The sequence below is a fragment of the Hyperoodon ampullatus genome, assembly GCF_949752795.1.
Source record: "Hyperoodon ampullatus genome assembly, chromosome: 2".
NCBI classification, from domain to species: domain Eukaryota; kingdom Metazoa; phylum Chordata; class Mammalia; order Artiodactyla; family Ziphiidae; genus Hyperoodon; species Hyperoodon ampullatus.
The window spans coordinates 197,660,303-197,687,629 of NC_136915.1; the positions used below are offsets into that span (position 1 = coordinate 197,660,303).

Consider the following 27,327-nt stretch of genomic DNA (forward strand, 5'->3'; position numbering starts at 1 on the left):
CTGACCTGATGAGTGACTTCAGAAAACTGACTTTGGACTTAAGCTTGTAAAGTGTTGATAAATTGAGACTATCCAGAGTGATCATGAGAGTAAAGCAGCAGATAGACGAGAGGACACTGAGGCTCGAGGACTGTAGTCCACGCTCAGCGACACCGTCCAGAGCCCTGCTTGCTGTCTCGGTGCCTCGTGAGGTTTTGGAAGTGAAGGGAAAGCTAGGGCCCACATTTGCCTCACCTTCCTCAAGTCTCATTCCGCGGCCAGGGTGCTCTTTGCCGCCTTGATGGGGTATAAACCCCCTTCTCTTCCTCTGAGCAGTGGCCTGACCTCTAGGTCAGTAGACCTCGTGCCCATCTGCAGGGTGGAGCTCAAGCCAGGTAAGTCTGCACAGACTTTACTGTGTGCGTCAGAACAGCTTCTTGGGCAGGGTATTGAAAGCGGGACAAAGGTGAGACGCCTCCAGGTGCACCTGGATGGTGACAGTGGGCACAGACTAGATTAATTCCGAATTTTCCTAAGGCAGCCTCACAGGGATTTTTACACAGTTCCGTTACAGGTTTTCTTTCTTAATCTCGTGTATTCTCCTTTATCTCTGTGGTCTCTTTCCCTTCTGACCAATAACTGGCACTGCTTCCGTACGCCCAGGTACGTCTCCCAACCAGCGTCTCTCCCTGTGTGCCGCCTAGAAGCAGTTCAACAGTTTTCACACGGAATGTCTTTTTAAAGCAGGGCTTTCTTCTCGTAGAATTCACTCGGGAAGTCACGGACACCCAGATGCCGCTGGTTGCTCCTGTCATCCTCCCAGAGATGTACAAGATCTTCACCATGGCCGAGGTATGGGTCTCAGCCGCGCCATCCAGCAGGCAGAGCTGCTCGGGCTCTGGCCAGCCGCCCCGCTCAGGGGGAGCCCGTGTGCTGGCTGCTGATCCCCAAACCTGAAGACAAGAACTGACAAAGGCTGAGTTGGGATGATGCTTAGGCGTTCACTTACAACTGCGAGGACAAGCCTGTGATGAGAGAGTGAAATAGCTGCAGTCTCGCCTCGCATCTCAGCCCTGCTGCCTTGGTGCTGCCTTGGTGCTGCCTTGGCCTCGCACGGGGCAGTCCACCCGAGCTTGCTCGCCTCAGCCGAGTACATAGGAACAATTCTATCCCTGCACTGTGCCTGATAAGCCCTTACTTTACTCTGTATGTGTTTGGTTAACCTCCCTACTCCTCTCCGGCCCCAGCCAAGGGCTGTGTTTTGAAAGAAATATGTTGACCGTGTTGGGATTTCAGGCCGTACCCAGCTTCATATTTTTGTCAAATTAACCCACAGAGGCCTATATGTAAGGCTGGTTCTAATAAGTTCTAACATCGTGTTGCCTTCCATTCTCTGGATTACGGAAGAAGTCTGTCTCTTGGACATGAGTGATTGACATTTCCTGTCTCTCTAGGGGATCCAGTCCCATGTCAGGATTGAGTAATCACAGTTTAGTCACACGCGCGCGCACGCACGCACGCACGAACGCGCACCCACCAGTCTCATAGCTACACTGTAACTTGTTTCCAGGTGTATGGTATTCGAACCCGTTCCCGAGCCGTGGAGATTTTTACCACTTGTGCCCATATGATCTGTAACATGGAGGAGCTGGAGAAGGTGAGTGAGCCTTTAGGTTGGTAACAGATGGCCTGCCTAGAGGTCTTCGGCACAGCAATGCCAGGTTGGACACTCGCCGTGTTGTGGATGCAGTGAATGTTCTGGTTGAATTCCTCATCTGCGTGTAGCTTAGTTTCCTTTCGTCTGAGCCTTATTTTTTCTAACACCTCCTCCTGCATCTTTTTCACGCTAGTCATCACCCAGAACTTCACTGCTCTTTTACCTCTCTCCCATGTGGAGCCAGCCTAGCTGAAAAATACCAGTTCCTGGGATTGAGAAGCTGGTCTTATGTAATAGCTTCGAAGAAGCTCCTGGTGAGGAGCTGCCAGTGTTGGATAAGGACACAGCAGGCCTTGGGGACACCTCCAGTGACCTTGTGGCCACACCCTTCTGATTGAGGCCCGAGCCTGAAGGGGTCTGGAGGCAGCGCGGGTCTCGGTGTTTGGTGCGTGCACTGAGCCCTTGATTCGGGCTGCGTCCAGTACTGACTTTGGTTTCTGCCGGCAGGGTGCGGCCAAAGTCCTGATCTTCCCTGTGGTGCAGCAGTTCACAGAGGCCTTCGTCCAGGCCCTCCAGATACCAGACGGCCCCACATCTGACAGTGGGTTTAAGATGGAAGTCCTGAAGGTAAATATTTACTGCGATGGAGATGCTGGGGGTTTGAAGAGTGGTCTGAAATCAGTGATTTTTCTCCCATATCACTTGTAACTCTTGGGGTTTTCTCTCTTTAACTTCTCAGGCAGTGACAGCCCTGGTGAAAAACTTCCCAAAGCACATGGTGTCCTCCATGCAGCAAATTCTGCCTATTGTTTGGAACACCCTCACTGAAAGTGCAGCTTTATATCCTTTCCAGAAGGTCGAAGGGACCTGCCACCCCCATAGTTGGGAATCTAGCCTTGGGTCTTAACGTTCACGTGGTTCCACTTTCTTAAAATGCCTGCTCCTGGTGTTGGGGTGTGTACGGCATATGCCCTTGTAGAGCGTGTCTAGAGCAGCCTCCAGATTCTGTTTCTTTACTCTTCATTGTACTTATGTGAGGACAGAAGTAAACTACACAGAGGAAGTAGAAGATCCTGTGGATTCTGATGGTACGTGGCGTGTCTCATCTCGACAGGTGCACCCCTTAGTGGGAAAGGGAGCCAGGAAAAGACAGAACAGAGGCGGGAACTCAGAGGCTTCCTGCTCTTAAGAGAGTGTTCTCACCGAGTTTCCTCTGAGTGTATTAGATGTGGGGAAATGAGAAGTTGAAAATCATTGATCTGTTCCTCATAGGCATTTGCGTGAGTCTCATGAATTGTAGAATTTCTGAGTAGAAAATATGTTCAGTGTTTCTGATTCCTTTTTTTTTGGCGGGGGCGCGGGGTGGGGTGTGCCTCGCTGCGCGGCTTTTGGGATCTTAGTTCCCCGACCAGGGATTGAACCCATGCCCTCGGCAGTGAAAGCGCTGAGTCCTAACCACTGGACCACCAGGGAATTCCCTGATTCTTTTACTTGAAAAACCAAAGAGTACTTAATGGCCTCAAGTCCCTTTCTTTGACTCCTCAGCCCCTTCTTCCATTCCCTGGAGAATAATAATTAGCAAGTGCTTTAACTACTCATTAACTTACAGAGATAACGTAGTTCCTTTCCAGAATCTGTGCTTTCCTTTTGCTTTCTTGTCATTAAAAGCTTCTCTTGTGTGTTTCCTGTAGGCGAAGTCCTGGGCTTTGAAAATCTCGTCTTTAGCATTTTTGAATTTGTCCATGCTCTCCTAGAAAATAGCAAATTCAAAAGCACTGTCAAGAAGGCCTTGCCTGAGTTGATTTACTATCTCATCCTATACATGCAGATCACCGAGGAGCAGGTAACAGCCTGTGGGAGACAGTGACCGGCTTGCATTCAGAGAGTGCAGCCTGCATGTGGGGTCTAAGTCAGGTGACCAACTGATTTTGAAAAAGAGACACCTGAAGAGTAACTTCATGGGAAGTTCTAGAAAGCTCTGATGTCATTATGTTGCCGAATCCCTGGGTGTTGGGGTTTTATCAACTCCTGTACTAGGTAATTGGGCTTTCAGAGTACTAATACTTTTACATCTATAGGACCGCCAACCAAAGGCCCAGATATCCAGAAGAGCCTACCTTTCTCTATAAGTAGTGAGATATAATAGAGTTCAGATCATTAGCCTGGTTGGTGAATCATTAGACCAGAAAAGAGCATTAAAAAATATGATAATGCCTGTCTCGTGTGAACAACACAAGAATGGACATGATTTTCCACTAAATACCCATCAGACCTACTAGACTCAGCAAATTGACGTATCTGGGGGTAATAGCCAACTACAGTAGGAGGGGCCAGCAGTCAGCCACCTTCTGCAGCGGCCTTTGCTGCTCAGCTTGTTAAAGGGTTCGCTTCTCTGCACCAAAAAGAATAGCATTCTGTTCAAGATAAAAACAAAAGGCTGAACCATTCCAGTGTGTGGATGAAAAGAGGGAACATACGGAGCAGATGGGAGCCTCAGAGAGACCTGACTTCCTCATCCTTTCAGATTAAAGTGTGGACAGCCAACCCCCAGCAGTTTGTGGAAGATGAAGATGATGACACTTTCTCCTATACTGTTAGGATCGCAGCCCAAGACTTGTTGCTGGTAAGAGGGCCACCTTGATACTTCAGCCAAATGATCCTGAGCTATTCCTCTTCTTTCTAGATCTCTAACCCAAGCTGAGCAGTGTTGTTGGGTGACTTTGTCTTAGGCTTTTGGGGGATAAGAAGAGCATCTCGAGTGACGTCTGAGACTCCGGAGCTCCAAAGTCACTGCTCCCGGTTCTTATTTACATGTAAATATCAGGTGTAAGAATTGTGCAGAGGATAGTGTTCTAATGGGTAAGGGTGGTTGAATCAGGGACTTCTCAGGTTAATTCACTCTTCAGCAAGAAGCTGTAGCACCAGCTAGAGGTTGGCAAATTTAAAAAACTTAGATGGCTGAGAGGTTGAACACCCAGATGGCTGCTCATGTTCCTTTGGCTCTGACTGGAGCACAGGACTGTCTCTAGGCTGAGGGTCTGTGAAGAAGCTGCCACCTGCCGCCTGTCAGGGGCGAGGCTTGTTCTTGTTGTTTCCTTGTTGGTGAGCACTCCTTGTTATCCTGTGGTGTTTCTAAGGCACCTAGGAAAGACCACACCAAGTTTCAGCTAGTAGATGAGCCTTGTATTTCCACAGTCAGGCTCCCAGAGAATAAATATCTGGTCCCCTGCCATTCAAAGCTGAATCTCTCATTGACCCCTTAGGCTCTGCTGAATGTAGCCAAAGGGAGCTGTCCATTTTGTGAGCTTCACAGTGCTTGGGCACTGTGGAAATATGGATACTACTTTAACGTAGAGACCTTAATACAATTAGGGGCTGTATTTTGAACGTACCTAATTGGGCTTAGCCGTGTGTATGTGAAGGAGTTGGAACCATTCAGTGTGCAATGAAGCTTGCAGTTTAATTTGCACAGAAACATTTGTTAGCGCCTCTCCTCCCACCAGGCTGTGGCCACTGATTTCCAGAATGAGAGCGCAGCAGCCCTGGCCGCCGCAGCAACTCGGCATTTACAGGAAGCTGAGCACACCAAGAATGGCAGCACCGGACATTGGTGAGAGTGGGCGGCGGGCGTCCCACTGAGGGACGTGCTCTGGGCATCAGGTCGGAGGCAGGCGCGTCCTTGCTTTGCATTATCTGTTTTAAAGCACTTCTTCCCATCCTTAAAACAGTTGGCTAAGATGCTTTTATTTTACCCCGTTTTAAAAAGGTTTGAAAGGAAGGACTTTTGCTTTGTTTTTAATTAGAAAAACCTGTTATTATTAAATTACACTGTTTTCAGTTATAGGTTTAGATCGGAAGAGCAGCTCAATGCACTTTGGGGTCAGGCTGTGCTGAAATGCCCTTTCCTGAATTGGCTTCCCTCAAGCGTCTGTCTCTTTGACCGTGGGTCTGTGTGACCAGGCTGTGGTGTCCCTTTGGCAGGTGGAAGATCCATGAGGCGTGCATGTTGGCCCTCGGCTCGGTGAAGTCCATCATCACCGACAGCGTGAAGAATGGCAGGATCCCCTTCGACATGCATGGCTTCCTGACCAACGTTGTGCTTGCAGACCTCAACCTCTCAGGTAGGTTTCAGCACCGTACATAGGCCCACCATCAGCTCAGTTCTGTTGTTCACTTAGGCAGGTAAACCTCGGGGTGAACATTCTTCTTCCACCCTAGAGCTTGAGCTCGTCTGAACCTCTAAACTGCCCAGAGACCTTGACTCAAGCTTCACCAACTGAGAGACTAGGATTGCCTCGTTCATAGTTCTTCCATGCTGTTCTCTCACACTGTTCTCCCAATCAGCGCTCGAGTCCCGGATGTTTTCTGGCATCTGAGTAGAGTGCAGATTTGGCTGCTCTGCCTTGAGACCTCTGGTGCAAGCTCTGTCATTGCAAAGTCCCCACGCCCTCAGGCAGCCTGTGTGTGGTTCATCCTTTCTGTGTGCTTCTTGTCAGTTTTCTCAAGCTCTTCTGTCTACATGATTAAAGTTTCCGTTCTCATGTCCACGTTCACTACTAGCCTTAAAAAGTAGCCTCGACTACGTGAGCCTGATTTCTCAGCAGTGCAGGGCAGCGGCTGAGAGATGGCGTTGTCTCTGTGCGACGATCTCCGTGCCTTGTTCTCACCCTCAGAGCCCGCAGTGCTGTCTCTGCTTCCTCCCTGAGTACTTAAGTTGTGGGACCCCTGCGTCGTCGATGCCATGTCAGTCCACTCACTGCTTCCTCTCCATAGGATGCCCTCTGGGTAGCTTAAGCCATTGGAAAATGTTCTACACCTCTCCTTAGGCCAGCTGTTATAGGGCATCTCAGGCCTGAGTCAGAATTAAAATGGTTGAGCGTCCAGAGCTCAGGACCCACTGAGCATGTTCCTATTTATTCTGCATTTACCACATGCTGCATTATGTTGTGGTTGACAAATATGTTTTCTTTCTCCTACTAGCATGTAAGATATTTGAGTACAAGCCATGTCTAATATGTCCTTTTGCCCCACAGTGCCTGGCACCTAATGGACATAGTGTAATTACGTGTTGAATGACAGTGTTGGAATTTCTCAAACTCACCAGCATATTTTTTGTAGAACTTGCCCTAGCAAAGCTTTTCTGTACAAGCCATTCTCAAACTTTTTGGTCTCAGGACCCCTTTACACTTTAAAAAATTATCAGTGATCCCAAGGAGATTTTTTTGTGAGTCACATGTAGCAGTATTTAACATATTAGAAATTAAAACTGAGAAGCTTTCAAAATACAAGAAATGCAAGCATACGTTCCATTAGCTGTCAGAACCATGGTGTCACACATCAGTAACCTCTGGAAAATTCCACTGTATACTCGAGAAGGAATGAGAATGAAAAAAGACAAATAATGTCTTGGTATTGCTATGAAAATAGTTTTAAATTTTGGGACTTCCAGGCGTTCCTGGATGGTACTCTCCATTATATGAATTAGTATGTAATTATTTGGCACCGTTTGCTGGGTTCTGTTGAATAGGTCCCATCAACTAAATGTTTATTGTACAGGTAACTAAGTTAAGCCCTATGACAGCTGAATAAGTATAGTCTCTGTCCTCAAGCATCTTATAATAGGCAGGGGGTAGTAATCCTTACACCAGTGCCTAGAATATCAAAAAATATATTTGTATCATGTTAGAAAGCTAAAGACATGGGCTTAAAGTGGCAGAGGTAGTTAGGATTACTTCAGCCCAAGAGATCGGTGAGATAATGCAAGGAGAGGTGAGTGTGTTGGCTTATAAACAGAGCACAGAAATGGCAAAGTAAGATGTTGACTTCCTAGGGAGGGGTGTGTGCCTGAGTTTGGAAGGCACAAAGGGAAATGAGAGGTAATGCTAGAGTCACTGATCTGAGGGGGCCTCGAATGCCGTGCGAATTTAGATGGGCTTTATTTGGTAGGCTATGGAATTTGCTGACATTTTAAATAAAAGCATGACAGAGCTATAAGTTATAGTATTCCAATAGTGGTCCAAGAGTAGGAAAAAACTGGCAGTGGAGAAGACATCTAGAGGACTGACTAGCAGTGTGGTAAGGGGTGGTGAGAGCTGTGGTGGGAACAAGGGTGGGGGGCTTTGTAGTCTAGGAATATTCAAAATGTACTTTGAAAATAGTGAAAAGTGAAACTAGGGAAATGATTCTGTGCCATAGGTCATTCATTTGCTTTTATCTTTCAAGATCATGCTTTTTCTCTCCATTATGTTATGTATGTTAGGTGGTATCCAGTTACTGCAACAAACTGAGGAATAGAGGTGGGGAGGAGGGCGGGCAGTAGCAGAAGCTTGTATTATCCAGCCCCTAACTGCTCTCTCTTCCTCCCAGTGTCTCCTTTCCTCTTGGGCCGGGCCCTTTGGGCTGCCAGTCGGTTCACTGTTGCTATGTCCCCTGAATTGATCCAGCAGTTTCTTCAGGCAACAGTTAGTGGTCTTCATGAGACACAACCCCCATCAGTTCGAATTTCTGCAGTGAGAGCCATCTGGGGGTGAGTACACCACCTTAGGACAATGGAAACTGTTCTAAGAGAAAGTTGCTCAGGGTAGAAGTCCCAAACAGCAGTTGTCCAGTGGATTATGTTGCTTGGAAATTTCTGAAGATCTCCTGCAGAATGGACGTTGGAAGGACAGGGAAAGAAACCATACCAGAAACATGGCTTCTGTGAGTCCCGGATGCATCCTGTCCCCTTTTACTCCTCGTTCCTTTTCAATTCACTCCAGCTCTGGAATCATCTAGACCAACTCTCTGTCTTACAGAGAAGCAGAACCTGAGGCTCCGAGAGATAACTAACTTGCCTAGGGTCGCACAGCAGCGGGTCTTAGAAGCAGGCTTAGAGTCATTTGGTTGATTGATTGCCTCTGTATTGGAAACCAAATTTGGGATAATGTAGCCTGGAAACACTGCTTATTTTTTCCCATTTTTACCTCTCTTTGTCACAGCTAGCGTACTAGTGGCTCTATTAGTTCTTTATTTATATTCCTTCTCAGACCACAGGGAGTATTGATGTTTTCAAGAGTATTTTCAAGTCCAAACTTACAGAGTCTCAGTTGAATCCTAAGAATTGCTTGAAACCCTAAAAACGCAGAGTTCACCTTCCACCTGCCTGCGCTACCTCCTTACCTTTTGAAGCAGAGATTGAGGTGCTGGCATTACTATGTGTCTTTAGAAACCATTGCTGGGTGGGGGTAGCGGGGGGTGTGTGTCGGCAAGATGTCTGAATAAGATGTCCCTCACTCTTATCCCTCCCACAACAATTTGGCATCTGTCCAAGTGAGGAGATTGTCAAACTCGGTGCCATCTAAGGACAAGGAGAGCTGTTTTGAGAAGACAGGCCCACATCCCAGCCACTGACTTCCGACCATAGTCCCGGCTACAGCCCCATTTGGCTTTGGTTCTGTCATCGGCACGGTACACCAAGGGACCCAGGGGGAATCTCACCCACCTGTATGTCAGATAATAGAAACACAGACCTCGGTCCCAGCTGTGGATCTTGACGTGGTCCAGGACCTCCTGGAGAACACTGACTGAGACAGTTACCCACAGATGAGAGAGCCTTTGTCGAAGTCCAAAGCCCAGTGGAGAAGTTCTAGCACACCACTGGAGCAAAAAAAAAATCCAAGATTGGACACTTGGAAGAGGTCAGTCAGTAAAGCCTGGAGGAGGCGACTGCTACTTCAGATGTGCAGACAGCAGTGCAAGACATAAAGGAACATGAAAAACCAAGGAAGCATGACATCACAAAAGAAACACAATAATGTTCCAGTAACCAACCCCAAAGACGTGGAGATCTGTGATTTATCTGATAAAGAATTTCAAAACAGCCATTTTTAAGGAGCTCAGTGAGCTACAAGAAAACACAGAAAGACAATTCCATGAAATCAGAAAAACAACTCACAGACAAAATGAGAAGTTCAACAAAGAGAGAAATCATAAAAAAAGAACCAAACAGGGCTTCCCTGGTGGCGCAGTGGTTGAGAGTCCGCCTGCCAATGCAGGGGACACGGGTTCGTGCCCCAGTCCGGGAAGATCCCACGTGCCGCGGAGCGGCTGGGCCCGTGAGCCATGGCCGCTGAGCCTGCGCGTCCGGAGCCTGTGCTCCGCAACGGGAGAGGCCACAACAGTGAGAGGCTCACGTACCGCAAAAAAAAAAAAAAAAAAAAGAACCAAACAAATTCTGGAGCTGAAGGATACAGAGAATGAAATAGAAAATGCAGTAGAGAGCATCAGTAGCAGAATGGATCAGGCAGAAGAAAAAGCCTGTGAAGTAGAAGACGGAACCTTCAAAATTATCCAGTCAGAGGAGGATAGAGAATAAAGAATGAAAAAGAAGGAAGAAAACGTGAACTATGGGATATCTTCAGGAGAAGCAGTCTACAAATTATTGGAGTCTCAGGAGAAGAGAGGGAGAAGGGGCAAAAAGCTTTTTAAAGAAATAATGTCTGAGAACTTTCCAAATCTGAGGAGAGATTTGTACCTCCTAGTTATAAAGCTAATATATCACCCCAAAATTTCAATCCAGGGTGATCTCCAAGACAAAATGTAGTAAAAACTATCTAAAATCAAAGACAAAGAGGGAATTTTCAAAGCAGCAAGAGGAAAAAACTTTTCTCTCATACAAGGGAACTCCCATAAGGCTAGAAACAGATTTCTCAGCAGAAACTTTGCAGGCCAGGAGACAGTGGGATGATATGTTCTAGGTGCTGAAAGAAAAAACTGCCAACCAAGAGTGCTTTAGCTAGAAAAGTTGTCCTTCAGAACTGAAGACAAGATAAAGACTTTCCCAGACAACAAAGCTGAAGGGGTTCTTCACCACTAGACCTGCCTTACAAGGAATGCTAAGAGGAGTTCTTCAAGCTGAAATGAAAGGGTGCTAATTAATAATGTGAAAATATATAACACACTGGTACAGGTGAGTATACAATCGATTCGGAATACTCTGATACTGTAATATGGTGGTGTGTTAACCACTTTAGTATAAAGGTTAAAGCATGAAAGTGTTAAAAATAACTAGCTAAAGGGCTTCCCTGGTGGCTCAGTGGTTGAGAGTCCACCTGCCGATGCAGGGGACACGGGTTCGTGCCCCGGTCCAGGAAGATCCCACATGCCTTGGAGCGGCTGGGCCCATGAGCCATGGCTGCTAAGCCTGCGCGTCCGGAGCCTGTGCTCCGCGATGGGAGAGGCCACAACAGTGAGACGCCTGCGTACTGCAAAAATAAATAAATAAATAAATAAAAACTAGCTAAATACTTCGTGATTATTATTATGAATACACAGTATAAAAGGAGTTAAATCGTGACATCAGAAACATTAAAGGAAGAGAATAAAGCGGTAGAATTTTTGTATGCAGCCGAAGTTAAGTTGTCAGTGTGAAATAGACTATCATATCTATAAAATGTCTTAGGGTAGCCACAAAGCAAACATCTATGATAGACGCACAAAAGATAAAGATAAAGGAGTCAAAGCATTCCACCATGGAAGATCACCATTCACAAAGGAAGACAGCCAGAGAGAAAGGTCGGGGGAACAGGGGACTACGGGAGAGCCAGAAAACAATAAAATGGCAGTTAATAAAATGGGCTCACTTATCAGAAATTACTTTAAATGGATTAAATTCTCCAATTAAAAGTCAAAGTAGCTGAATGGATTGAAAAAGAAGACCCAACTATATGCTGCCTAAAAGAGACTATGGGTTTTAGTACACACATAGGCTCAAAGTAAAGGGATGGAAAAAGATATTCCTTGTAAGTAGAAACCAAAAGGGAATGAGGGTATCTATACTTTTATCCGACAAAGTAGACTTTAATTCAAAAGCTGTAACAAGAAACAAAGGTCATTATATGATAAGGGGGTTAATTCATCAGGAAGATACAACAATTATAAATATATGTGCACCTGCCATCAGAGCACCTAAGCATATTAAGCAGATATCAATATCTGAAAGGAGAAATAGACAACAGCACAATAATAGCAGGAGATTTATATCCCACCCTTAACAATGGATATGCTCATCCAAACAGAAAATCAATAGGGAAACATTGGATTTAAACTATACTTTCAACCAAATGGACCCAATAGACATACAGAACATTCCATCCAACAGCAGCAGAACATACATCCTTCCCAAGCATGCAGGGAGCATTCTCCAGGATAAGTCATGAAGCAGGTTTTAGTGAATTTAAGATTAAAATAATACCAAGTATCTTTTCTGATCACGTTGAGATGAAACTAGAAATCAATTACAGTAGGAAAACTGGAAAAATCACAAATATATGGCAATTAAACAACACACTTCTAAATAACCTGTGGATCAAAGAACTCAAAAGAGAGATCTAAGGATATTCTGAGGGACTTCCCTGGTGGCGCAGCAGTTAAGAATCTGCCTGCCAATGCAGGGGACACAGGTTCGAGCCCTGGTCTGGGAAGATCCCACAAGCTGCAGAGCACCTAGGCCCATGAGCCACAACTACTGAAGCCTGTGCACCTAGAGCCCGTGAGCCACAGCAAGAGAAGCCACTGCAGTGAGAAGCCCACACACTGCAACGAAGAGTAGCCCCCACTCACTGCAACTAGAGAGAGGCCGTGCACAGCAGTGAAGACCCAACACAGCCAAAAATAAATAAATAAATGATTTTAAAAAATAATAAAGATATTCTAAAACACACGAAAATGGAAAATATAAATACCAAAACTTATGGGATGCAGCAAAAGGAGTTTTAAGAAGGAAGTTTATAGATAAAAACGCCTACGTTAAGAAAAAAGAAAGATCTCAAACAACCTAACTTTATACCTCAGGAATTAGAGAACAAACTAAGCCCAAAGGTAGCAGTAGGAAGATGAGAGCAGCAATAAATAAAATGAAGAGCAGAAAAATATTAGAAAAATTTAGTGAGACTAAGAGCTGGTTTTTGAAAAGATAAACAAAACTGACAGACTTTAACCAGACTAAAAAGAAGAGAGAGAAGACTCAAGTACAGAATCAGAAATGAAAAGGGAAACCGTACAACTGATAACACAGAAAGACAAAGGTTCATAAGAGACGACTGTGAACGGGTGTATGCCAACAAATTGGATAACCTAAAAGAAATGTATAAATTCCTAGAAACATACAGCCTAACAAAACTGAATCATAAAGAAATTGAAAATCTGAACAGACCAATAACTAACAAGGAGAGCGAGTCAGTAATCAAAAACCTCCCATAAGAGAAAAGCCCAGGACCAGATGGTTTCACTGGTAAGTTCTACAAACATTTAAAGAAGAATTAATACCAGTCCTTCTCAAACTCTTTCCAAAAAATTGAAGAGGCGGGAACATTTCCAAACTCATTTTACTAGGCCAGCATTCCCTGATAACAAAGCCATACAAGGACACTACAGGAAAAGAAAACTACAGGCCAGTATGCCTGATGAATATAGACGCAGAGATTCTCAACACAATACTAGCAGACTGAATTCAACAATGCAGTAAGAGGATCACACACCATGATCAAGTGGGATCTATCCCTGGGTTGCAAGGGTGGTTCAACATACATAAATCAATAAATGTCATACACCAGTTAATAGAATGAAAAATTAAAAAATCACATGAATATCTTAATAGATGCAGAAAAAGCATTTGACAAAATTCAATACTCATTCATGACAAAAACTTTCAACAAAGTGTATAGAAGGAACATATCCCAACACAATAAAGGCCATATATGACAACCCCCCCAGCTAACATCATATTCAACAGTGAAAGGCTGAAAGAAAGCTTTTTCTCTAAGATGAAGAACAAGGTAAGGGTAGCCACTCTTACCACTCCTATTCAACATAGTACTGGAAATCCCAGCCAGAGCAATTAGAAAAGAAAAGAAGTAATGAACTATCACAAAGAGAAATTTAAAAAACAATCTCCTGTACAATTGCATCAAAAACAATAAAATGCCTAAGCATAAATTTAACCAAGATGGTGAAAGATCTATACGCAGAAAACTATAAGATATCAATGAAACATTGAAGAAGACACAAATAGAAAGATGTTTCATGTTCATGAATTGGAATAATGAATATTTTTCAAATGTCCAAACTACCCAAAGCAATGTACAGATTCAGTGCAACCCCATCAAAATTCCAGTGGCATTTTTCATAGAAGAACAAACAATTCTAACATTCGTGTGGAATCACAAGAGACCCTGAATAGCCAAAGCAATCTTGAGAAAGGTAAACAAAGCTGGAGGCATCAGACGTCCTGATTTTAAACTATATTACAAAGCTACAGTAATCTAAACAGTGTGATATTGGCATAAAAACAGACACAGAGATCGGTGGAGCAGAACAGAGAGCCCAGCTATAAACCCACACTTATATGGTCAGTTATTTTATGACAGAGGAGCCAAGAATATACAGTGGGGGAAGGACAGTCTCTTCAATAAATGGTGTTCGGAAAACTGGACCCTTATCTTACACCATGTACTTAGGTCAACTCAAAATAAATGAAAGACTTGAACCTAAGACCTAAAACCATAAGACTCCTGGAGGAAAACATAAAAGTTAAACTCCTTGACATTTGTCTTGGCAATGATTTTTTGTATTTGGCAACAAAAGCAAAAGTAAACAAGTGGGACTACATCAAACTAAAAAAGCACAGCAAAGGAAACCATCAGCCAAATGAAAAGGCAACCTACTGAATGGGAGAAAATATTTGCAAACCATTTATTTGATAAGCAGTTAATATGCAAAATATATGAAAAACTCATACAACTCAATAGCAAATAATCTGATTTTTTTAAATGGCAGAGGACTTGAATAGACACTTTTTCGAAAGAAGACATACAGATAGCCAACAGGTACATGAAAGGGTGCTCAACATCATTAGTTATCAGGAAAATGCACATCAAAACCACCATGAGCTACCACCTCAAACTTGTTAGAATGGCTGTCATCAAAAGACAAGAAATAACAAGGTTGGTGAGGGTGTGGAGAAAAGGGAGCCCTTGTGCACTGCTGGTGGGATTGTAAATTGGTGCAGCCACTGTGGAAAACAGTATGGAGGGTCCTAAAAAAATTTAAAAATAGAACTACCATTTGATCCAGCAGTCCCATTTCTGGGTATATATCCAAACGAAATGAAAACAGGATCTCGAAGAGGTGTCTGCACTCCTGTGTTTATTGTAGTAGTATTCACAGTGGCCGAGATATGGAAACAACCTGAGTGTGCATCGGTGGTTGAGTGGATGAAGGAGATGTGTGCATGTTCAGTGGACCATAATATAACTCAGCTGCGAGAACGAGGGAAAGCCTGCCATTTGCAGCAGCTTGGATCTACCTTGAGGGCACGGTGCTGAGTGAAATAAACCTCACAGAGGAAGACAAATACTGCATGGTATCACTTATATGTGGAATCTTTTAAAAAGCCTAACTCAGGGCTTCGCTGGTGGCGCAGTGGTTGAGAGTCCGCCTGCCAATGCAGGGGACACGGGTTCGTGCCCCGGTCCGGGAAGATCCCACATGCCGCGGAGCGCCTGGGCCTGTGAGCCATGGCCGCTGAGCCTGCGCGTCCAGAGCCCGTGCTCCGCAACGGGAGAGGCCACAACGGTGAGAGGCCCGCGTACCGCAAAAATAAATAAATAAATAAATAAATAAATAAAAAGCCTAACTCATTGTAAAGGAGAGCAGGAAGGTGGTTGCTGAGGGTGGGGAACATGGAGAGATTGATAAAAGGGTACATGCTGTCGTTGGTCAGATGACCAAGAGCTGAGGATCTAACGTGAGATATGGTGACTGCATCGTTTAACGGGACCTAGAAATTAGTGTTCTCACCCAGAAGAAGGTAAATCTGAGATGATGGACCGTCAGTGACCTGGATGTGGGAAATCTTTCACGCTGTGCATGTACGTCCAGTCATCTCAGTGGACATAGCTAACCATTTTATAGGTCGGTCACGCCGCAATAAAGCTGAAAAGAATTTAAATTTAGTTTAAATTTTATATTACTCTTACAATCAGAAAAAATATGTGAAGAGAACTCTCTTTTTTTTTTTTTAATAGTTTTCAGTTCTCTGACTACATGGGCATTGGTTTTCTGGAAAGGTGTAACGGCTCTCTCTGGAAAAGTGACAAAAGCCATGAACATGCACAGCAAAGAAATGGACACTCATACCTGTTTATAAAATTTTACATCATGTGTGGAAGAGTGGACCCCAGGTTAAGAGCTTCCTGTGAAGGGGTGCTAGCTGTGCTTTCTTTCACAGACAGGATTCTCCATTTGGCCATTTCCCTCTTCAGTTTTCCAGCCAGTTTCAATCTGGTTTATATTCTCATCATGTCATTGAAACTGCTCATTCTCATGTCACCAGCAACCCTTTCCTGGTCATCGTACCACCTTGGCTTTTCTTTCTTTTACCCCAGTTTTAATATATTCATTCATGTCGTGGTGTATGTATTATTGCAAACTGCCTTAAACCATTTCTGAAACAAGATATTTATTGACAGATACTTCCACTTGTGTCTCATTTCTCTAATCATATTTATGCCAGCCTTTCTCCAGAGCTCCAAATTAATGTATGTGCTTACCGGCTATGCCAGGATGGGTATCTTACAAGCACCTGAAAACTAACACATCCACTACTGAGCTTACTGTTTACCACCTCCAGGCCTACCCTACCTGTAGTCCCTGTTATAGTAAAAGTACAGATCTTGTACCTTTAGATCTTATACCTAAAGACAGAGGTCTGTACTCCCAGAGATGCCAGCTCTCTGCCAGGGCTTGGTTCCTTCGCCTCTCCTCCCTTCCTCCCTCTCCCACTGTGGCTGCCCTGGCTCGTGTGCTCAGCTTCTTGTGCCTGAAAATTAAAACTCATGGCTCTGGTTGTGCTCTTCGAACTCTGGGATACAGGTACCCAGAAGAAAGTCAGAGTATACCGGACGGTCCATGAGGCCACAGGAGAAATACAGAGCATTTTCCTGGGATGTCGGTTTTCCTTGAAGACTGTGGGGTAGGGCAAAGAAGAGATTAGGTGTTAGGAGTAATTTGTAAAAAAAAAAAAAAAAACTTTGATATACACTGGCTTCCAGGATAAAGTCTAACCTCCTTAGCTTGGCATAGAAGATCCCATATGATCTGGCCAGATGATGCACTCTGTGGTCTCCCGGACTCTGTAAACCCTTCAAATGAGAAGCCACGGGGAGAGGTAGGGCACAGCCCAGTCCCAGTGGAGGCAGATGCAGAATCCAGTCTGACGAGCCAAGAGCTGCCCACGGCCAGATGCTGGGCCAGCCCTTAAGGAGGAGTTAGGTTAGAGCACGGTGGCATTGAACACAGAGATGTTAGAGATGAGGGACTCCCTGACAATCCAGCGGTTAGGACTTGGCACTTCCACTGCCAAGGGCCTGGGTTTGATCCCTGGTTGGGGAGCTAAGATCCCACAAGCCGCGCAGTGTGGCTTAAAAAAAAAGATGTTATGGACCAAAAACCAAAGAATCTGAACAAATCTGAGATCTAAGCCCACAGGTTTACCAGTCACTGTGGATCTTTGAACCCAGCAGCTGACACAAATAATATGGTTGTAAGACACTTAAAAATTAAGTTAAGAAAAACCATTTATTGAGAACCTGGGGTCGGGGGGCCTTGTTTCTGCACTAGGTTTTTTTAACATAGAGAAACAATGTTTTTATTGACTTTTATTACTGTTCTGAAAATAACAGAAGTAAAGACTTAGATGATATATTTTTAATAATTGTATCCCATTGGACATGATAAGCAGCACCCAGTAAATATTTATTGATTGAATAAGAGGCGAATAAGATAGAACTATGTATAGAAAACAAACTTTTTTTTAAGAAATAAAGTTTCCTTTTTTAAAATTTTAAAATTTTTATTTTGTATTGGAGAATAGTTGATTAACAATGTTGTGTTGGTTTCAGGTGTACAGCAAAGTGATCCAGTTATACATCTACATCTATCTATTGTTTTTCAAATTCTTTTCCCATCTTGGGTATTAAAAGAGTATTGAGCAGAGTTCCCTGTGCCATACAGTAGGTCGTTGTTGGTTATCGATTTTAAATATAACAGTGTGTACATGTCAATCCCAAACTCCCAGTCTATCCCTCCCACCCCCCCGTAACCAGAAGTTCGTACTCTTAAGTCAGTGAGTCTGTTTCTGTTTTGAAAACAAACTTTTAAACCCTGCAAATAGTACACCAGTTTTGTAAGTATGTGTGAAATGTTTATATACATTGATCTCATCTTAGGATGCAAAAAAACTGCAAAAAGTATAAAATCTTTATAACATGGAAGTTAAAAAATAGTCTCTTACTAAATAACAGTTGTATTGGAAAAGATTTAAAAACACTGTTTGGAAAATTATATATATATATATATATATATATCTCTTAGGAATGTGACTAAAACAATAGTCTGAGGAATCATAAGTCATTTGACTTAATATCTTAATAATTTGGATGTAACCATGACTGGGATTTGCTTCAAAACGAAATAGAGGGATGAAAGAAATTTTAAAGGAAATAACAAAGACCAAAGCAGAAATAAATTAGAAAACATAGAAATGGTGGTGGTGATAGTTCTAAAAAAAACAGCCACAGAAAGATGTAAAAACTTAATGAGCTCTAGAAGTAGCTTCATAAAAGCTTCCCATGTAAATGCCGTCACACGTGATGCTGACTGGAAACACCAGGAACTGAGGGACCCACTGGTGAGCCGTGCTTGCTTCTTTCTTGCCCTCCAGTTATTGTGACCAGCTGAAGGTCTCAGAGAGCACCCACGTGCTGCAGCCCTTCCTCCCCAGCATCCTGGATGGCTTAATGCACCTGGCGGCTCAGTTCAGCTCCGAGGTCCTCAACCTGGTGATGGAGACCCTGTGCATCGTGTGTACGGTGGACCCAGAGTTCACGGCGAGCATGGAGAGCAGGATCTGCCCGTTCACCATCGCCATCTTCCTGAAGTACAGCAACGGTACGTGCGCGGCGGCGGGGGGCGGGGGGCGCGCGAGCGCTGCCCTGGCTCTGGTGGTCTCAGCAGTAGAAGCGAAGAGTGTGACTTTGAGTCAGCGAGAGTAGGGTCGCGCTGTAGATCCAGCAGCACAAACAGCAGAGAACCTGTGCCTGTAACAGTCACCGTCTGGTCATAACTGGGAAGAAAGCTAACCAGCAAGACGCATAATCTAGGACTTTGACAGGAAAGTAAGGGAATTGAGCAGCTAAATCAAAAGCTTCCTAAAAGAAGCGGCCTAGAACTCTAACTAGAAAAGGAAAAGTGAAGGAGGAGATACATGCAAAGGTTTATGAATAAGGTGTTCATTGCGTGTTTTTTATAGTAGCAAAAATTTGGAAATAATGAGAGGTTAATTAATTATGTCCATAAAATGGAATGCTTTGCAGCCGTTAATAATCAAACCTCAAAGGAACTGTTAAAGCCACGAGGAAGCGCTCGCCTTGTAGTAAGTGAATAGATTGTTTTCCAAAATGCGTAGAATATAACCCCAAGTTTTGGTTTTGCTTTAGAAAAGGATGTCTGTGTGGTTATGTATATAGAAAAAACACCAGAAGAAAATGCATCAAAATGTTAAGGGTAGTTATCTCTAGGTGGTGGAATTACAGGTGTATTTTTTCCTTTAATACTTCTGTGCATTTTAAGTTTTTCTGCAGTGAGTGTGTATTAGAAATATTAAGGACATTTGTATCTGAAGAGCGAGTATGGAAGCTTGGAAGGGGGTTGGTTATGTAACGTGATGTCGTACTAAACATTTTATTCAATTCGTTTTTTCACTTAAAAATGTGTCCTAAGGAGGGTTCCACACTGCACTCTTAGATAGTCCTCATTTTCTCTGCCCGTCACATAGTATTTATTCCATAAATATCATCATTTATTTACCCATTCTGTTCATGGACCTCTGGGTTGTTTACAGTTTTTGTCTATTATGGACAATGCTGCAGTGAACTTTTAATGTGTGTCTTAGTGCCCTGCACACTGCATACGTTGTCTCATGCTAGATAGAGGAGGGCATTTGTATTTTTCTTACACAAAGCAGGTCGAGCTGAAGTTGCATTTCCTCACGAGGCTCTGCTTTTGGAAGGCTTTACCTCTTGCCCTCCAATGGCTGTGGGAGTTCTCGGGCATGGTGACCACCCCCAGGAGATGTACGTGGTCCTCGTCGACACGTGGGAACCTGGGACGAGGCAGTGCTTGGGCAGTTTCTGAGACTGATGTCGTCTTAACACAGTATCAGTGGGGGCTTTTTTTTCCCCTTAAGCATTTGTTTTCATAATCAGTCCAAGTTTCACAAGAATGCAGACGTTAAAGATTTGTCCCAGAAAAAGAGGCAGGTTTTGTTTTAGGAATAGCTGTTGCTGACTCGTCCCTGACTTCGTGTGATCACACACATGCTGTCTCCCAGACAGCTAGCAGCTCTCCCTGCTTTTCAGGTTACTCAGGTGGCCCCAGTAGGTCCCGGGTCAGTGATGTGTAATCAAAGCAGAAGTTGTAAACGTATGGACACCAAGGGGGGAAAACCGTGGTGGGGCGGGGATGGTGGTGTGCTGAACTGGGTGATTGGGATTGACATGTATACACTGAAGTGTATAAAATTGATGACTAATAAGAACCTGCAGTATAAAAAAACAAACAAACAAACAAAAAACAACTAATACTAAACTCTCTTTGGGTTATTTGTATGGAAATATGTTAATATAAATGTTTCAGACATTACATGAAATTTCTAAAAAAAAAAAAAACAAAGCAGGAGTTGTTCACTTCGGTTAGGGCCAAACAACAGGCAGCATTAAGGCAGAAGCACACACAGACCACCGGGCGGGGGGACTCGTGTTGCCTTCTCCACTTCAGATCCTGTGGTCGCCTCGCTGGCTCAGGACATCTTCAAGGAGCTGTCCCAGATTGAAGCCTGCCAGGGCCCCATGCAGATGAGGCTGATTCCCACCCTGGTCAGCATCATGCAGGCACCAGCAGACAAGATCCCTGCGGGGCTCTGTGCGGTATGGCAGTCGTTACGGGGCCAGGGTGGGGATGAGAGAGCGCGAGCGAGCCCCGCACGAGCCCCCCGAGATCCCACCCCGCTGACGCCGACCAGCAGCGTGATATGTTCACGGGGTGATGTTCCTGGGCTACTTCACCCACAAGGACAGTGGGTGGTTCTCGAGGCTTTCAGAAGGGAGCTCTTGTTCCCAAGGTGCCCTCGGTGATTGGACAGTCCCGTGATGACACTGTCCCTGGCTGTCCAGTCAGCCTCCGCCCCCGCCCACCCCTGTGGCTTCTCAAGTGGTGAGCTGCCGCCAGGAGACTGAGAGTACCCTCTGCTGTCTTCTTCCAGCAACGTGCCTTTCACGATGAGTGTCTCTGGGTTGGTGGGTGGGCTCCTCACGGTGAGGATCTTGTTGGTGGGCCCCTCGGCCCTCCCCGGAGGCAAGCCCGACCTCTCTCCTGCAGACGGCCATTGACATCCTGACCACCGTCGTGCGGAACACGAAGCCTCCCCTCTCCCAGCTGCTCATCTGCCAGGCTTTCCCTGCTGTGGCCCAGTGCACCCTCCACACGGACGACAACGCCACCATGCAGGTATCTCCGTGCAGGTATCACCACGCAGGTGTCTGAGCCGCGGGGCACGTGCAGCGGGCCGAGAAGTCGGACACCATTTCCTGCCTTTGAGATAGAAACCCCTCAAATCCGCATTTACCCAGAGGACCCAGGAAGGGTTCCGACTGCTAAAACCAAGACGTTCTGTGCGTCTCAAAGGTGTGAGTGCCAGCCATCCTACTGTCTGTGTCTGGGTGTTGCTGCGGCGGAAGAGATCATAGACGTGCAGACTAATGAAGTCAGCAAAGGGATCAGCCTTTGGAAATCTGTAGGCAGCGTGGTTGGTGTGAGGTCTGCTTTATTCTCACAAAGACCTGCAGTCCCCCCAGTTACTGCTGTGTCTTAGCTCTGTTTGCTCAGTACCAGAGGTAGAGCTTTACGGTTGGAACTCCGTTTGCGTGTCCATTCTCCCTTTGATGAGAAGCGCGCGTTTCTGAGCCGGCCACTGTGGCATGGCAGAGACAGGGTGGTGCGCGCCTGTGTCTGCAATGGCGTGGCTCCAACTCCAGCGGGATGAGCCCCCCAGACCCTGCAGACGGAGGGCTCGTGTGCCCGCGGCTGACCTAGTCCCCTCCGTTGTCTCCCAGAATGGCGGTGAGTGCCTGCGGGCCTACGTGTCGGTGACGCTGGAGCAGGTGGCCCGGTGGCGCGACGAGCAGGGCCACAACGGGCTGTGGTACGTGATGCAGGTGGTGAGCCAGCTTCTGGACCCCCGCACCTCCGAGTTCACCGCCGCCTTCGTGGGCCGCCTCGTGTCCACCCTTATCTCCAAGGCAGGGCGGGAGCTGGGGGAGAGCCTGGACCAGATTCTCCGTGCCATCCTCAGCAAGATGCAGCAGGCGGAGACGCTCAGCGTCATGCAGGTAGGACGGCCCCAGCCCCAGAGACGCTGGCGAGGGAGCGGCCACGCCGCCCTCTGTTTCCTGCCTGGCTGCCTGAGTCCCTGAAGCAGGTGTCCTCCTGTCCCCCCAGTCCCTGATCATGGTGTTCGCCCACCTGGTGCACACCCAGCTGGAGCCCCTCCTGGAGTTCCTGTGCAGCCTCCCGGGGCCCACCGGCAAGCCTGCCCTGGAGTTCGTGATGGCCGAGTGGACCAGCCGGCAGCACCTCTTCTACGGGCAGTACGAGGGCAAAGTCAGGTGGGGCCTCCTCCTCCTCCTCCTCTGGGCGTTCTGCCTCTTTCCCTGACTTGACCTACCCAGCTGCCCGTTGCATTCCTTTTCCCTCTGTTTCTTTCTGGCTAAACTGTATATTCAAGTAGCTGCCATCTTGAAATTCCCAAAAGATCGTCGTTGCAGGTAGAGTGTGTGTTTTTGATCTCTGCTGGCTAGAGACCCTCCCCTGCCCGCACCTTCACCCAGCCAAGTGCTGCTGGCGGCTTCCTCTTCTCCATAAACCCAGCTTTCTGACTTTTTATCCTGGACTTGACCCGCGGCGTCTCATCGCCCCACACTCCTTCTGGTGCGGACACCGCTGTGCTGCTCACCCACTCTGGCTGTGTTCAGGGACAGCTCTCACCCGACCGTCCTTAAGAACACGAGATCCCCTTTTCAGCCGGACTCTCTTCTGTCCCCTAATTAGTTGTGAAAGCACCCTCACCCTCCACGTGTCGGGACATAACTGCTGGTCTCCTTGGAGTGAACTCCAAGGGGGCAGCTGATCGGCCCTTTCTGTCTCTTCCTCGCCAGCTCTGTGGCGCTGTGTAAGCTGCTCCAGCACGGCATCAACGCGGATGACAAGCGGCTGCAGGACATCCGCGTGAAGGGGGAGGAGATCTACGGCCTGGACGAGGGCACCCGCACCCGCTCCAAGGCGGCCAAGAGTGGGTGACGCTGCTCCCCTTACACACACACCGCCCCCACCCCCGCCCCCGCCCCCGCCCCCGCCCCCGCCCCCGGGCCTCAGGACACCTGGGCTGGGAGGCGGTTCAGACATGATTGTTAGTGGTGGGTTTGATAAGAAGCGGCAGAAAACCCCAGGTGAACAGTGGAGCGGAGCGTGTGGGTCCTGCTGCTGCTGAAAGTGGACAGGAGTCCCAGGTACAGGATCCCCAGCGTCCAGCTTCATTCTGGGCCTCGGATACCCACTTCTAGTGCCTTTGTGTCTGATTGCCTTTGGCCCATGACTCCGGTGATGTGTGGGCAGAGCATAGAGCTGCCTTCTTTTTTTTTTTTTTTTTTTTTTTTTTTTTTAATAATTAATTTATTTTTTGGCTGTGTTGGGTCCTCGTTTCTGTGCGAGGGCTTTCTCTAGTTGCGGCGAGCAGGGGCCACTCTTCATCGCGGTGCGCGGGCCTCTCACTATTGCGGCCTCTGTTGTTGCGGAGCACAGGCTCCAGACGCGCAGGCTCAGTAGTTGTGGCTCACGGGCCCAGTTGCTCCGTGGCATGTGGGATCTTCCCAGACCAGGGCTCGAACCCGTGTCCCCTGCATTGGCAGGCAGATTCTCAACCACTGCACCACCAGGGAAGCCCCTTCTTTTTTTTTTTAATTTACCATCTTAACCTTTTTTTTTTTTTAATTTATTTTTTCTGCATTGGGTCTTCGTTGCTGCACACAGGCTTTCTCTGGTTGCGGAGTGCACAGGCTTCTCACTGCGGTGGTTTCTCTTGTTGCAGAGTGCAGGCTCAGTAGTTGTGGCTCACAGGCTCTAGAGCGCAGGCTCAGCAGTTGTGGCGCACAGGCTTAGTTGCTCCGCGGCATGTGGGATCTTCCCGGACCAGGGCTCGAACCCGTGTCCCCTGCGTTGGCAGGCGGATTCTTAACCACTGCGCCACCAGGGAAGCCCTAGAGCTGCCTTCTTTAACTGCAGGTTTACACTCACCTGTGCTGTTTCTCTAACTGCAATTCCCAGGGCCTGGAGTGCTCCACCCTATGCAGGTCCGTGGTTTCCAGGCTTTTTAACCAGCAAAACCTGTCTCCTCTAGTCCCTGAAATCTCTCATCTTTCCTGACTTCTAAACTCCTGTAACGTGGCACAGAATGAAGTTATTTAATTTTCCGTTGTGCCTCAGGGCTGGGTGTGGTCTGGGCAGTGGAGAGCCAGGGGGCGGTGCACTGTGTCTGGTGAGCAGCCTTGCTGTGTGGGGGGCAGGGAGCGGCCCAGGGACAGTGGGACATGGAGCCTCCTCTCTCCTTCGCAGACCCTGAGCGCTGGACAAACATTCCTCTGCTGGTCAAGATCCTGAAGCTGATCATCAACGAGCTGTCCAGCGTCATGGAGGCCAACGCCGCCCGCCAGGCCGCCCCTGCAGAGTGGAGCCAAGGTGCCTGCCCTCCCTGGAGACTGAGCTAGCAGCCGGGCCCCGGGCTTGCAGGTTGCTGACTGGGTGTGCTGATCTCCAGGGTCTGCCTGCAGCACCTCGGGGGTGGCCGAGAGGCCAGCCCTTCCGGCTCTGATTGTTCTGAAGAGCCTCTCGGCCTGTTCTCTCCCCACCAGCACGCTCAGTTTTTCCAGTCGGACTTGGTGGGGGGATCTGGCCTGGTCCTCCACCACTGGGGCCTACGGGGCTTTCGTGTCCTGGCCGGTCCGGGTGTGGGAGTGCGTGTGCTACAGCTGCTTCTCGGCCCCGTGCAGATGACTCCAGCGACATGTGGGAGGACCAGGAGGAGGACGACGACGAGGAGGAGGACGGCCTGGCGGGCCAGCTCTTGTCCGATATTCTTGCCACGAGTAAATACGGTGAGCGTCGAGGCCAGCCCTGCGCACGCCAGCACCGAGAACGGGGCGCCCAGGGAAGGGCGAGCGGTGGGCCCGCGAGGGACGTCCCTTGGGCTTGTGTACCCCTTGACCTCAGCCATGTGGGTGCTGCCTGCCCCCGTGCCTGTGCCCTGACCCTCCCTGGCTTGGTGTCTCTCCAGAGGAGGATTACTACGAAGATGACGAGGAAGACGACCCTGATGCCCTGAAGGACCCTCTCTATCAGATCGATCTGCAGGTGAGGGTGTCCAGAGACACATCAGCCCTGAGCAGCAGGGCTCGGCACCATTCCGGGTGGACCTCGTCTTGCCCGGTGCGCAGGGCTGGGGGAGGGCAGGCTCTCTGCTCCCAGGGGCTTCCCGCCTCTGCCCCGTGCTGGAATCCAGCTTCCTGGGGCTGTGTAGTCAAAGTCCTAGGGGTGGATTGCAAGGTGTGGTCTTGGGAAATCCCTGTGGAATTCAGTCTCTGGGTTGAACCTTCCCTAGAGCCAAGGACAGGACGGGCAAGCATCCCTCGGGGCGCCGGCACTAGTGTGAAGGCCAGTGGTTCCCGCCCTCAGGGACGCCTCCCTCCTCGTTCCCTCTAGGCGTACCTCACGGACTTCCTCTGCCAGTTTGCTCAGCAGCCCTGCTACGTGGTGTTCTCAGGCCACCTCAACGACCACGAGAGGCGGGTTCTGCAGACCATTGGCATCTGAACCGGTCCTCCTCCCGCCCCGACGCACACCGTTTTGCGGCCCTCACTGGCCTTGAGATGCACTTTCTTCTCAGCCGAGAGCGGCCTCTGCAGAGTGACACTGACAGTACAGACCAGGCTCACCAGTGCCATCACCTAGGAATGCTGGAACACAGGACATTTCCCAAAGTACACTGAAGAAGCCCGTCTCTGGAACCTTTTTGTCCCCAGCTGTGCCCGCCTCTGCTCCTAGAGTCCTCTGCTGGCCGGGCCAGAAACATAGTGCCCAGAAGGGTTATGTGTACATGGATTATTTGGCCTCACCTGAGGAGCACCGGAAGTCACGACCGTTATATTCTAAAGTGGACCTGTTTCCTTTCGCAGGACATCTGACGTGTTCAGATAGGAACACCCTCGGGAGAGAACGGTGTTTTCTGCCCCCCACCGCAGACGCGCTGGGCCTCGTAGGACCGAGGGGAAGCCGCGCCAGGGACCCCGTTCCTCCTGCGACACTGAGGCTCCCCGTCGAAGGAGGTCATCTTGGTTTTGCCTCGTTGCATGACACAGCCCCTCCCCGACGCTGTTCCTCTGTATACGTGCACGCACACGGGATAAGCCAGTCAGATGGCAATTTGTTTTTCCTTTTTTAGAAAAAAAAAAAAAATGGGGGAAAAACAGATTTTTTAAAGACGTCCACCTGACCCAACCGTATTTAACATGCCTCTCACACGCATCCCCACACAGTCTGGTATCCAGAGGCTCCCCGTCTCCCTCAGGAATTCTCTAAGGTGGGTAAGTTGTAGCCCTCAAATTTGCAATGTGTATTTTTCTAGGAGAGTAAAGTAATCTTTACAAATGAATTTAGTCTGCATGGTATAAGGTGTCTCAGCACCTCTGCCTTCTATTCCTTTTAGAAGGAAAATTAAAATGAGGGGAAAGGCTTAGGTAGAGCCGTGTAGTAGACACCCTTGTGTGTTTTAGCTGACCTAGAGGAAATGATCGATTCTCCTAGTTGGGAATTGTCTGTGGTGGGTTCCAAAGTGAATGAGGAGAAGAAATCGGGGAGGAAGGTGAATTAGCCCGGCAGCCCCTTTTTTGGTACTGCCCACACCCAGCGCCCCATCTTTAATAGCTGCAGAGTATTCCTTTAGGGTGGTGGTCTCAGCGGGAAATAGAATATAAACGGAATCTAACTCTCTCAAGGAAAGACCACCCCCCACGGGCACTGATTCTGTGGGGCTGCCTTGGGAGCCTTGGGACTCGTTGCCACTAGGTGCCCCTGCTGGTCACTGCCCCCTACCTGCAGTGGAAGGCCTGGGAGGGGGGTAGTGTTTGTGTGCCCGGGGCTGCCAGCCAGGCCCTGAGCTCATGCCGCCTGTGACCACTGCTCATCCCCCCGTGGTTCTGGTGAGAGGACGGCAGGTCTGGCCACTGGTGCTCGGAGACTCGCCCACGGCTGTAGGTCTGAGGCAGGGCTTGGTGCTGATGGTCCACCAGGCCAGGATGTCCCGGCTAGGCACAAAGGAGTGGTCTCGTGCCCGCAGCGTGGGAGGCGTGGGGCTCTCTCACCCCGGCCGGGCCTGCTCTAGGAAGATCGCCTGCACCCAGTGCCGCAGCAACCCTCCAGCGAGGTCCTTTCCTCCTGCTCTCCGCTCGCTGGTTCTGGGGAGGACCGGGCCTCCTGCCTCAGAACTCGAG

General features: G+C 47.8%; 1 protein-coding gene across 2 annotated transcripts in view; it reads left to right on the forward strand.

Moving 5' to 3' along the window:
* IPO9 (importin 9) overlaps positions 1-26,489 on the forward strand; it is a gene marked incomplete at its 5' end in the record, with an annotated part of 46,579 nt that extends 20,090 nt beyond the window's left edge. For both annotated transcript variants that reach the window (XM_079697023.1, XM_079697022.1), the window contains 20 exons: positions 743-831; positions 1,550-1,636; positions 2,144-2,263; positions 2,376-2,466; positions 2,632-2,724; positions 3,328-3,479; positions 4,161-4,259; positions 5,140-5,246; positions 5,618-5,757; positions 8,003-8,162; positions 18,396-18,622; positions 20,510-20,658; positions 21,110-21,238; positions 21,844-22,119; positions 22,229-22,395; positions 22,945-23,078; positions 24,398-24,520; positions 24,832-24,936; positions 25,116-25,192; positions 25,541-26,489. In XM_079697023.1, coding sequence (XP_079553149.1) covers positions 743-831; positions 1,550-1,636; positions 2,144-2,263; positions 2,376-2,466; positions 2,632-2,724; positions 3,328-3,479; positions 4,161-4,259; positions 5,140-5,246; positions 5,618-5,757; positions 8,003-8,162; positions 18,396-18,622; positions 20,510-20,658; positions 21,110-21,238; positions 21,844-22,119; positions 22,229-22,395; positions 22,945-23,078; positions 24,398-24,520; positions 24,832-24,936; positions 25,116-25,192; positions 25,541-25,651 — 2,636 coding nt within the window. In that variant the 3' untranslated portion in view covers positions 25,652-26,489. The remainder of the gene's footprint in view (positions 1-742; positions 832-1,549; positions 1,637-2,143; positions 2,264-2,375; positions 2,467-2,631; positions 2,725-3,327; positions 3,480-4,160; positions 4,260-5,139; positions 5,247-5,617; positions 5,758-8,002; positions 8,163-18,395; positions 18,623-20,509; positions 20,659-21,109; positions 21,239-21,843; positions 22,120-22,228; positions 22,396-22,944; positions 23,079-24,397; positions 24,521-24,831; positions 24,937-25,115; positions 25,193-25,540) is intronic.
* Between the last annotated feature and the right edge of the window lie 838 nt (positions 26,490-27,327).